We start from the raw sequence: 13,121 nt of genomic DNA on the forward strand, positions 1-13,121 counted from the left end.
TGTGGGAACTTGCTGTTTGTCTGACATCACATGCGACCCGACTTCGACAAACCCTCAGTGACTGTAAAGCACTTTGGGATTCCACAAAGGGCGCCACGAGGCTTCCCTTTCCTGTCTAAAGTCAAACAGCTCACTGTCTGTGGAGCAGTGCGTGGCCTTCACAGGCACAGTGTGACTGCAGAGAGAGCTGGCATTGCGAGAAGTCTGATTCATCTGTGATGACCTTGCCCTCCTGAGATAAAATGCACAATGTGCTGTGGTGAAGGATTAATACCTTCAGATGAAATGCTGTCTGTTATCTTAATGCAAGCATGACAATAAAATGCATCATCTTTTTTTGTCTGGTGCTGATATTCTTCAGCACCTTTTAGTCTACCCATCTGTTAAGTTGAGAACAATGAATGGGCCATTAACGAGCTATAGAATTTTATAGCACAGAAGGACTCCCTGAAAGTATTATTAGCTAATTAGCCCCACTCCCCTGCCCTTCCCCCAAAGCTCTCTGCAAGTCTTTCCTTTTCAAGTTTATGTACAATTCTCTTTTGAATGTTGTTGACTAAACTGGTTCTGCCAGGTAGGGCAGTCCAGACTTTGAACCTGACATACATCAACCAGCAATTATCATAAGACAGAGAAATTACTTCAAATAAATAAGGTATTTAAATGTCCAACTTCAAACCCTCTGTAATATGCCTGTCTACAGTTCTGGCTGCCTCAGTAAAGCAGCCAGCATAATCAAAGAACCCTCCAAACCCTGGACATTCTCTCTTCTCCCCCCTTCCATTGGGCAGAAGATACAAAAGCTTGAAATCGCGCACCAGCAGGCTCAAGGACAGCTTCTATCCCGCTGTTCTAAGACTCTTGAACGGACCTCTTGTATGTTAAAAATGGACTCTTGACCTCACAACCTCGTTGTGGCCCTTGCGCCTTATTGTCTGCCTGCACTGCACTTTCTCCGTAACTGTAACACCTTATTCTGCATCCTGTTATAGCTTTTCCCTTGTGCTACATCAATGTACAGATGTGATGAAATGATCTGTATGGATGGCATGCAAAAGCAAAACAACGTTTTTCACTTTGTTACAATAATAAACCAATTACCAGTCTACCTGCACTGCACTTTCTCTGTAACTGTAACACTATATTCTGCATTCTGTTATTGATTTTACCTTGTACTACCTCGATGCACTTATGTTTTGAAGTGATCTGTATGAATGGCATTCATCCCTGTATCTCTGTACAAGGCGACAATAATAAACCAGTTCCAGTTCCAGTGAGTGTACACGGCAGACACTGAATGACGATGGGGTTTTGGGGTGGAAGGAATGATGGATGGTTTCCCCAGCGCCAGTACTGCTGGACCAGCCACCTCTGAGCTACTTCAGTTTTTTCCGCTTTGCTAATTTCACCGTAACAGCATTGGCCTTCAGTCGAGAGACAAGAAGCTGGGATCCGGAGGAAATTAAAAACAGACTGCTGGAGGAACTCAGCGGGTCAAGCAGCGTCTGTGGAGGCAGAGGGATGGTCGACGTTTCGGGTTGAGACCCCACCCCAGGTCTGAGAGTGTAAAGGGGAGATAGCCAGCATAGATGAGAAGGGACGAGGCAGGATCTGGCAAGCGATAGGTGGAACCAGCGTCCTTGTCCAACTGTTGATTGAACAGGTCTTTCCTTGGATATTATGAACTAGTTTTCATAAAGTTAGGACTGATGCAGTTTGGGTCCTCTGTTCTACATTGCATGATGCCGATTTAATTGTCCCAGTTTGGATTGTGCTGTGCTGCTTACAATTTACATCAACTGTAATTCAAAACGCCCCAAGAATCTTTTCAATGGCTGATGGTGTAGGTGGATTTGGAAGAGGACAAACAGGAAATTTACATCAAACGTAATAATAGGTTAATTCCTGCAGAGTACACATTTGGCTCGGCCTCATGTGTGGGACTCTCCCCTGAGTCAGTCTTGGGTTCGAACCACACTCCAGAGAATTCAGCTTGAAATGCAGGTTGACACTTCAATACCGTGCTGAGGGAGTGTTGCATTGTTGAGAGGCGGGGTCTTGTCTGGGATGAGATGACAAACCAAGATCTTATCTCCATGAGCATAAAAGCTCCCATGCGACCAATAGAAGGAGATAGGAGCTCTCCCTGGCCAATATTTCTCCCTCAGCCAACACCACTATAAACAATTTTGTTTTGTTTTCTCCCCTGTGAAAGCTTTCTCAGGATAAATTGCTTACATTGTAAATGCAACTTTGTAAGTCTGCTATTTTCCTTTGTGGAATCGACAGGATGAGGGTCTTCAGGCATGGAATGAATTTCCAAGGAGGATAACAGTAGCTAAGCCCTAATCAATGGTACTGTGGTGTGTCGTGCAATGGAGGGAGAGGTTTTAATGGGAGGATGACACAACCTCTGTAATGACTATCAAATACTCTTGTGTAGAATAAAGTCAGTGCACACACCAACAAAGGGAGTATTATATTATTCTTCTCAGAAGTAGAAGTTTACCTCAGCTGGAAGAATTATTAGCCCCAAGTCAGGCATCTGTGGGTTGAAACCCAATTTAATCCCAAGTGCCTTAAATGTTTGAGGCATTAAACCGTTGCCCTGCCTAGCATCTAGTCCATCTAAAGCAGCCGGCATAATTAAAAGACCCCGTCCACCCCGGACATTCTCTCTCCTCACCTCTCCCATCAGGCAGAAGATACAGGAACCCGAAAGCACGTACCACCAAGCTCAAGGACAGCTTCTATCCCACTGTTATAAGACTACTAAATGGTTCCCTAGTACAATAAAATTGACTCCTGACCTCACAATCTACCTTGTTACGACCTTGCACCTTATTGTCTACCTGCATTGCACTTTCTCTGTAGCTGTGACACTTTACTCTGCATTTGGTGTTGTTTTACCTTGACCTACCTCAACGCACTGTGTAATGAATTGACTTGTATGAACAGTATTCAAGACAAGTTTTTCACTGTACCTCGGTACAAGTGACAATAATAAACCAATTCCAATTCCCTCAAGCATCAACATCAACACTGATTAACTGAGCATTCACTGGCACAAACCTTCTGCTAATTTTGCCCCACACATTTTATACAAGATGCCATGGAACCTTCACTGCAGAAAAACATCCCAAAGATGTTCCCATCCAATGGTTCTCCGAAGGAAGCTCGACACTAAGGGAAAAGTGCTTCACAAAGGAGACCTTAGGAAGGGGTAAAGAAGGATGCAAAATGGATGGAGGGATGGGGAATTTAGAAAAGGAATTCCAGAGTGGTCACTGGAATTAACTTAACAACCAGCATCTCTTTGTGATGTGAGGAAACCTATGCTGTTACAGGGAAAGGGTGAAAATTCCACACAGACAACACCCAAGGTCAGGATTGAACCCAGTTTGTGGGAGCTGTGAGATATTAGGACTATTAGCTGTGCCACTGTGCTTCCCGTGACGGGGATCAACTCACCAGACCCCCTTTCTCAACTTGCCTGCCATTTCACTTGTGTTCTGAATCATTGCCTTTGCTGTTTTAGTAAGCAAGCACAAGCAAACGACAGGTGGTGCGGAGAGAATCAGGAAGTCTCAGATGACTCCCACATTCAAACAGCACAAGGATCGATTTAAGTGTGCCAGTCCCTTCAAAGACATCCAGGTGGATGAAATGAGAGGATTGCAAGCTCACAATTGTAAACTTGTTTGGCCTGTTATGTCCATTATTTATTCATGTAAAGACGTTCAATCCTAGTGTTGTTCGCTTTCATTCAAAAGGGGGAAGCAATGTGGTAGATCTACATCGTCTAATTGACTGTTGCAACATTGTAGGTGTTGTACAGTTGGGTGTGTATTGGGTCTGTATTCTTTGGCATTTAGGAGAATGAGCAGTGACCTTATTGAGACATAAGAGATCTTGCGGGGACTTGAGAAGGTAGATGTTGGGATGTTTTCACCAGTTGGAGAGTCTTGAACTAGGGGGTCATAGCTACACGATAAGGGGGCATTCAATTAAAACGGAGGTGCTTAGACGTTTCTTTTCGCTGGAAGTGGCAAATCAGCCATCTTCTCTGGAGACTAAGTTATAAGTATTTAAGGTGGAGGTAGATAAATTTTTGATGGTTCAGGGAATTGAGGGCTTTGGGGAACTGGCACAGAAGAAGAGTTGAGGCTGGCACAGATAAGCCATGATTATACTGAATGACAGGACAGGCTTGAGGGGCTGAGTGGCCTCCTCCTGCTCCGATTTTCTTATGTTCTGGTGTTAGCTGCATACAGTTGTACATTAAAGCTTCTATTCTGCATGAGCTTGTGTAATACCCACAGCACAGTGAAAGACAAAACAACTACAATCCATGTAAAACTCTGTACACAAGGATGAAACATTTCACTTTGCAATGTCATTTTGGGGGTGAGAATAATTAGACTCATAGAGTCATAGGGCAATACAGCACAGATACAGGCCCTTCGGCCCAACCAGTCTATGCCGACCACGATGCCCGCCCAGCTAGTCCCAATTTCCTGCGTTTGGCCCATATCCCTCCGAGCCCCACCCCTGCATGTACCTATCCAAGTGCTTCTTAAATGATACTGTTGTACCTGGCTCAACCACTTCCTCTGGCAGCTCGTTCCATACACTCACCACCCTCTGTGTGAAAAGGTTGCCCTTCAGGTCCCTTTTAAATCTTTGGCCTCTCACCCTAAAGCTATGCCCCCTAGTTTAGGACTCCCTTACCCTGGGGAAAAGATTGTTACCATCCACCTCAATTGACTTGTTAGTCCTTGGTATGGGATGGTGTGCAGGCAACAGGGATTGTCAGACAAAAAGCATGTTGGGGCAAACCAATGCTGCTCTTTAAGTGCAGGGAATTTCTTGTGAAGCACCGTGGTGACATTTATCACTACCAGGAAGGAAATTTGCACTTGAGTTTTACTGCTGGAGTGAAAAATGGAGATTGATCACGAAGTTTAGGTTCTCCTCTGATCACATTGCACTGCTCCATTCCAGAAGATTCCATCGTGATTTGTGACAGAAAGTGACTAAATTTGCATAATAGAGATTTTACTGTTTCAGAATTCAGGAAGTTGCTGCAGATGGTGTCTCTGACACAGTCGTGGGTACAAATTATGCAGTGCTCTGCCTGGATCTGTGAATGGCGGTAGGACTAGGCTAAACTACAGTGTTCCCAGAGTCCAGGCCATCACGTGTAAAGATCTGCCAGTAATTATTGCCTGGACTCGCTTGTAAACGGTCACGGAGAAGGCACACCAGCAGCTCTACTTTGTTAGGAGTTTGAGGAGATTTGGTACGTCACCAAAGACTCCTGCAAATTTCTATAGATGTACGGTGGAGAGCATTCTGACTGGTTGCATCACCGCCTGGTATGGAGGCTCCAATGCACAGAATCAAAAGAGGCTGCAGAGGGTTGTAGACTCAGCCAGCTCCATCACGGGCACAACCCTCCCCGCCCTCGAGGACATCTTCAAGAGGCGGCGCCTCAAGAAGGCGGCATCCATCACTAAGGACCCTCACCACCCGGGACATGCCCTCTTCTTGTTACTACCACCGAAAAGGAGGTACAGGAGCCTGAAGACCCACACTCAACAATTCAGGAACAGCTTCTTCCCATCCACCATCAGATTTCTGAACGGTCCATAAACTCATGAACACTGCCTCATTATTCCTTTTTTATTGCATTATTTATTTATTTTTGTAATTTATAGTAATTTTATGCCTTTGCAGCCACAAAACAACACATTTGACGTCATATGTCAGTGATAATAAATCTGATTCTGATTCAGATTCTGATGGTGGGGAACTGGAGCAAGTAGGAGGTGTTCACTGGCAAAAGTGTGTCACAACATGTTGACTGATACTTCCATTTCTGTGACAATCGGAAAGCTGAAATCTGCGAACCCTCCTCACCAAAGAACCAGGGTTGTTAAAATATCACAGCTCCACTGGAGGGGGGGGGGGGGGGAAAAAAATTCCTTTAGATAGCACCTTTCACAACTTCAAGATGCCTCAAAGCAAGTTATAACCAATGGAGTACTTTCAAGTGTTGCAATGTAAGAAACACAGCAGTCACACTGCCAGACCTATAAATCAGGAATGGATAATAACCAGATAATCTGCTTTAGTTGTGTCTGAGGCTGGGATACAGGGAGAGCTGCCTGCTCTTCTTCAAATATTGCCTTGGGATATTTTGCTCCAGAAAGAGAGCAGGGTAGGTCCTCTGTTTAACAACTCTTCTGAAATTGGAATTTGAACCTACATTTTATTCGGTTGTCAACATGAGATGTTTTGAGGCTGTCAGACAGAGCTGCAGAACAGATGGTAAGTGCTTGGAATATACAGAAGAGAACTGGAGATGCAGCAAGAGGCCGAAGAGCCATCACTTATTCCAACCGCCCTTTACAACTAAAATAAATAGAGGGACTGCTGGAAATAATTAGCAGTCCAGTATCTGGGAAGAGAGAACAACTCAGCCTGATGACAAAAGTTCCAGCCCAAGTCTACTCTGAGGGACAGTGGATGATGATACCAATGGGTTTGGCTGTATTAGTCCCAAGCACTCCAGCCAGCCATCATAAGAAATTATTGTCTGAATGGTGGTGTACAGGATCAAGTGGAAGAGGGATGGAAAAATGATGAAAGGTCATCAACCTGAAACATTAACTGCTTTCCCCCTGCACAGACGCTGCCTGACCTGCTGTGTATTTCCAGCATTCCCTGTCTTCGCCTCAGATTTCCAGCAGCTGCAGGTTTTTGCTTTCCTGGCTGCATAACTGAGGTTCTGTGTCCGAGGGACGTGTCAGACACAAGAGGAATGTTGCTTGACTGAAGCATTAAAAAAACCCAGAAAGCACCAGTGTGTCTTTAACCCTGCGAATCTCAGCTAATGTAATTAATTGGTAATTGGTTTATTATTGTCACGTGTACCAAGCTACAGTGAAAAACTTTGTTTTGCATGCCTTCCACACAGAGCAGTTCACAACATCAGTACATCGAGGTAGGACAAGGGAAAAGCAATAATAGAACACAGAATGTGGGTGTTATGGTGACAACCTGGGTTAGGAATAAGGAAAGGGATGATCAGAAATTCTCAGTTGTCGAGGTTGTCCAGCTCTGGTTCGCTGAGGAGCTGGACTTGGATGAAAGCTGTTGTCCACCCATAATGGCTTCTCACCACTCAAAACACATTGCTGAAGCCTCCCTTTAGTGAGGTATGGGAAGACAACAGTGTAGGAGGAGAGCACATGGCTGTCATGTGACAGTAACAACACTGACCCCTCTGGTCGGAGGACAGTCTTGCTCCTCAGATCGGAAGTAACACCACTGTCAATCAAGGTGTGGCTCCACCCTACCCATCAGGTGTGGGCATAGGGATTGGACGGAGAGCACCTTTGTTCCTGAACCTGCCTGACCATTGGCCTTGGCAGGCACCTTTGTCCTTGACCCCCAAACCATTGGCCTGCCTAAATCACCTGGCCAGGCTCCACCCAGCCTCCCAGCACTATAAACAGTGTTGCAATCCCCTGGCCCGCGCTCTCTCGACTGCCCCAGGAATAGTGAAACCACGCTGCAGAGACCACTGGTAAGAGTGTGCACCACCATGTGGTTTGGGAGCGTCTTAGTCAGATTCCAGGGAGTGTTAGAGCCAATGCTTGTCTAGGTCAAGGTATCCAGGCATTGAAATATTTATCCCTTGATAAGCTGTATCTTGTTTATTGTGCGTTTGTGTGTGTGACTGTGTGTGTGCCTCTCATCCTCGTTGCGATCCCCCCTCACATTCGCGGTCTCCTGTGTGCGAGTGTGCATCCATTCCCATTCATTCTGTGCCCGCGTTTGCCTTCGTGATTAAACTATTTTTAAAATCCAAAGCCTGTGTCCAGAGCCCTCCGTCTTTAAGATTCCAAAAGAAGCTTTTCACACAACAAACAGTATATTGGTCAGCAGGCCAGCATGGGTGCAGAGAGTTGAAACACAGTAACTGAAACTGTCTCAGTGGTATTAGAGCCTAAAACTATCTACTAACCCCGTTCTGATGAAGGGTCTGGGACCTGAAATGTTAACTGCATTTGTATTTCTACAGATGCTGCCTGACCTGCCGAGTGTTTCCCGCATTTTATTGCGGTAACTAAAATGTTAGTGCTATGCTTGCAGTCAACACGAACTGAAACAAGGCCATTGAATGCGGTCATCCATACGTACCGGTGAAATAGAACGGACTTCACGAGTGTCACAACATCACGGCTTGCATTATATCCCGCGCACACAATTGCAATGTGGATTGTCTGCAAAAGAGAAAAATACTTACAGTTTTCATGGTTAAATGAATCCTCTCTTTAACTTTAGTGAAGGAGCTAGCCTTTGCTGAGGTTTGACTCAGCTAGGTCTTTATTCCTTGGAACGTAGTAGGAGAATGAGGGGCAACCTTATAGAAATGTTTAAATTTATGAGAGGCATAGATTAGGTGGATGGTAACAGTTTTTTCCCCAGGGTAGGTGAGTCCAAAACTAGGGGGCACAGGTTTAGGGTCAGAGGGGAAAGATTGAAAAGGGGCAACTTTTTCACCCAGAGGGTGGTGAGTATATGGAACGAGCTGCCAGAGGAAGTGGGTGACGCAGGTACAATTGTATCATCTAAGAAGCACTTGGATAGGTACAGGGAGGGGCGGGGCTTGGAGGGATATGGGCCGAACGCAGGAAATTGGGACTATTTGGGTGGGCACTGTGGTCGGCATGGACTGATTATGCTGAAGGGCCTGTATCTGTGCTGTGTTGCTCTATGACATTGCTTCAAATTGTTTCAATGCCATGGCTCCTTGGCATTGGTAACTTTTAGATCTGCTAAGCATCTGTCAATCAATGTGTGAACTCAGTAAGTTGAGTTGAGCTATTTAACGATAATGAAAAACCCCAACGTTATTCTGAATCAAAGGGTGGTACGTCATATCATCACTAAGGCTGGGGAGCAATCAGGAGCAGATTCCTGAGAGAAACTTCTTTACTATTTATTCAGCAGGGGCCAAAACCCACTTTCTCTCTCAACTGCCACACTGGCTGAGGTCAATTTGCTGAGACTTGCTGACAGGACAGTTTACAAATCGTGGCTCAGCACAGCGGCAGATGGTGCCTAATGCTACATCATCATCTGTGGAAGTTGCACACCACCATTCCAATCTGCGTGATCATGTGGACTTCAGGACACCTCACTAGAAAGACAGAGACACTGAGCTCAGCTTACACTGGTCTCCGTCGTAACTTAGAATTAACACTGGGGCCAGAGGAAGAACATTAGAGCTGGCATGCTCTCAACATAGTGTTGGTCAAATCAAATTCACTCTTGCTATCCATGGATGGAATCCTGATTAAGGGTGGCTCACCTCACCGTGAAAGGGCAGGATGTACATCATGTCACCGCGTCTGCCACTATGACTTCAAAGTCTCTTCGACCAAACTTTGCTGCGTCTGACCCACTAACATCATTATGTGACTCGCATAATACGTCTGTTAACGCTCTGGGATTTGACTTTATTTTGATAAATGCTACATAAATGCAAATTGTCATTGTTGCCATTTAAATGTTATGATTTATCTCTACTCCCACTGCCCGACCACTCCACCAGGCATCTCCTGTCCGACCGGTTACAGGGGCTGCTGATCCCCCATGGCATCACGAGTAACCTAGGAACCAGAGGGCAAGTCAGTCGTCCTCGACCCCCTGACAAGAAGGCTTCATCGATGGAAGGAGAACCAGAGGGCCCGGCAGGGGATCAAGGTTTAATTGGACACCTCAGGAAGATAACCACATACCCTGATGTTTCTATGGCCCTAGTTACAGAAAAGGCCGGTAGCATCGTCACCAATTTTACTCTCCCCTGAAGTCAGTATCTTCGACAAGGAAGAATGACCCCAGTGCCACCTGTGCCCTAATGACCTGACCCATGCTGGTTATTCTTCACCAAGCCAACCAATGCCGTTTACCCATGACTAACCAGCCAACACCAGTTGCTCAGCAGGTCAAGCAGCATCCACAGAGGCAAAAGGTGTCTGTCGACGTTTTGGGTTGAGACCCTCCATCAGGATGAGAGGGAAGAGGAAAGATTGCCAGTATGTAGCCAGCTACCTATCTTCTTCCCTCTCAGTCCCAATGCAAGGTCTTGAACCGAAACGTCGACTTACACCTTTCAACTCCACGCATGCTGCTTGACCCACTGAATTCTTCCAGCGTTCTGCCTTTTTTTTTGTGCCAGCGTCTGCAGTGCCTTTGTCCTCCGAACACCAGTTATCCCCCGCTCACCCAGCCAACGCCGGTGATCCCTCACTCTGACGAGTGCTGACATCTAGAGGAGGCTGCATAGATGATCAAGCTGCCACAATACTGCATCCATCACGAAGTCTAAAGGGCTGTCACCCTTTGACATTGAAAATACCAGCAGTGGTCAATGTACCAGTTGGAGAGAATTCCTTCAACACGACATCATTCCAACTGTTAGGAACTCATTCATATCCTTACCAAACCTCAAAAGGATGACTACCAGTGAGAACATAGGCAGGCTGTCTAATTCCGAGTGGAGCCAGGTCCTAGGTGCTAATCCACGTGCTGACGCTTTGAAGGGCAGTTGGTAATTTTAATCATGCTCATGTCAATCTAGCACAGGATTGGTTTCAACTGCTGGCAGATATTAAAAGCTTACGGATCGATGCTCTGCATAATGAATGGCAGAAGCATCAGGGGAGCCTTGTTCCAGGAGAAGGTTGCAGATGGTTTAAATACAACAGTAGGAATACAAAAACAGAGCAACACAGGGAAATAGTTTACCAGAAGGAGGGTGGGAATCTACCTCGAAGAAAGGTCACACGTTGACTGGTCTCCCTGTAGCTTTCTGGGTCACCAATCACATGTTGCTTATCTGAATGATAGAGAATGATACAGAAATGGAGGGCTATGTGGGAGGGAAGGGTTAGATAGATCTTGGAGGATAAAATGTTGGCACAACATTGAGGGCCGAAGGGCCTGTGCTGTGCTGTAGTGTTCTATGTTCTATCTGACGTGAGCTGGGGAGGTCGGTTACCTTGTAGTAATTCTTCCAAGGGAGGGCGAAAAGAAGATCGGGCAAAGGGGAAAGAAAAATGGAAAACTGATGGAAAAGGGCAAGGTATGTGCTGTCAGAGTTTTCTCCTCATTGCAATTCCTTTTTAGAAGTGTCTAAAGGGAAGAAATTTGCAAATTTTGTGGGAAAAGTGAGGAAATATTTGAAGAAATGCAAGGACTGGGTACTGTCTAGGACTGGATTGTATTATCTAAGATCAGGCATAAGCACCATATGCCAAATGCCTCATGCTCCACAGTAATCCTTAATGGCTCTATTTAAAAAAACATCCTTACACCATGCAGAAAGGACACAGGGTGAAAAGGATCTCGTGTCCAAGTGTGAAAGGGCAGAAGGTGAAGTTACCTCGCACTTCTCTACAGTGGGATGTCTGCCGCACTCTGAGCCGTTCCAAGCCACGGCATGTACCCCCTCGTTGTCTCCGGTGCCTTCCTCTGTGGAATAGCTCTTGGAATGGTTTCTGTGGCGATGGACTCTGTTCTGGGCAAGGCTGAGCTGCTTACGAAGGGCCTGGTTTTCCTCCTCCACTTCTCGCATGCGCACCTCCAGGGAGTCCCGTTCTCTCTGGTTGAACACATACCGAGGGCTGTTCGCAGGGGCTTCGTAGGGAGTCAGAGGGACCGGCTTTGCATCTGCAAACAAAGGGAAAAAAAACACAGATAAGATGACAGCAGAGGGGAAATCTGGGCAGATTTCTGTCAGAGTGGGACCACATCTTGCCTTAAAATGTCACAGACAGAAATAAAAGATTCTGGAAATATTGCCACTTTTTCCCTTCCTTTCAGACTTCTCCACCCCCACTTCAATGCCCCGCGTGTTTTTGCTATCCCTTCTGATCTTTCCCTCTCTGCTCCCGCACGACCAGTCCTCAGCAGAGGCCTCAGTCCCCCATCTTAATGAATTCCGAGCCTGTTGTGACAACAAGCTCTTCTTCTGCCACCTCTGCCCCCGTGCCCACCTCTTTGGCTGGAACGTGAGACCCTGTCTCCTGACTCCAGGATTTCAGATCCACCTGGACCTCCTTCATCTGGCCTCTTACTCTCTCATTGCTAACTTCTGATGCGGGGCGGCACGGTAGCATGGTGGTTAGCGCGACGCTATAACAGCGCCAGCTATCGGGGTTCGATTCCCGTCGCTGTCTGTAAGGAGTTTGTACGTTCTCCCGTGTCTGCATGGGTTTCCTCCGGGTGCTCCGGTTTCCTCCCACATTCTAAAAGATGTACGGGTAGGTTAATTTGGGTTTAAAATGGGCGGCGCGGACTTGTTGGGCCGGAAGGGCGTTACCACGCTGTAAATAAAAAAAAATTTAAATTTAAAAAAAAATGACCTCAATTTTTGCACTCACTCTTACCTAACCCCTTCAAAACCTGCAGCACCCAGCTCATAGAGGACCAAGCCCAGCATCAAAGCTATTGACAACGGTGGTGTTGGTGTAGACAGGCGACCTGACCTCTACGTCAGAGGCCAAATGTCAGCTCTCAGACACCTCCTCATACTTCCCATTGGACCATGACTCCAGCACTGAACATCAGGCCATTGTCTCCCATACGGTAACCCAAACATCTTGGGAGATCTTCCCTCCACAGCCTCCAGTCTTATAGTCACCCCAAGTCCTCACAGCCCGCTTCTACCTTCTGCCCAAGATCTGCTCGGTCAAACCCATCCTCTCAGCCTGCTCTTGCCCCCACCTGACATTTCTTCCTACCTTGACTCAGCCCTTTCTTTCATTGTTTGTTCAGTTTCAACAGCTCTGACCAGCATCTCACAGCTCTAACACCTCTTTTTGTTTTAACGGCTCTCATCCATCTATTAACCAAACACCTTGTAAAAACTGGGATCACCTGGGCAACCGTGACCTCATCCTATCTGTGATAATTCTTTCGTCCTGCCCACCCCTCCTCAAATTCACTGCGCCTATCTGTTTTCCCCATTTCCCAGGGTTTTTGGTCCTAATCATTACCTCCGTCTCTCTCTCTCTCTCTCTCTCCACAGATGCTGCCTGACC

The 13,121-nt window shown here is 46.3% G+C and overlaps 1 protein-coding gene across 4 annotated transcripts in view; it reads right to left on the bottom strand.

Moving 5' to 3' along the window:
- large1 (LARGE xylosyl- and glucuronyltransferase 1) overlaps window positions 1-13,121 on the bottom strand; it is a 348,327-nt gene that overhangs the window by 130,827 nt on the left and 204,379 nt on the right. For all 4 annotated transcript variants that reach the window (XM_052030445.1, XM_052030447.1, XM_052030446.1 and 1 more), the window contains exons 3-4: window positions 11,462-11,748; window positions 8,212-8,294 (exon numbers count right to left, since the gene is read on the bottom strand). In XM_052030445.1, coding sequence (XP_051886405.1) covers window positions 8,212-8,294; window positions 11,462-11,748 — 370 coding nt within the window. The remainder of the gene's footprint in view (window positions 1-8,211; window positions 8,295-11,461; window positions 11,749-13,121) is intronic.

Source organism: Pristis pectinata, chromosome 15, assembly GCF_009764475.1.
Source record: "Pristis pectinata isolate sPriPec2 chromosome 15, sPriPec2.1.pri, whole genome shotgun sequence".
Lineage (NCBI taxonomy): Eukaryota > Metazoa > Chordata > Chondrichthyes > Rhinopristiformes > Pristidae > Pristis > Pristis pectinata.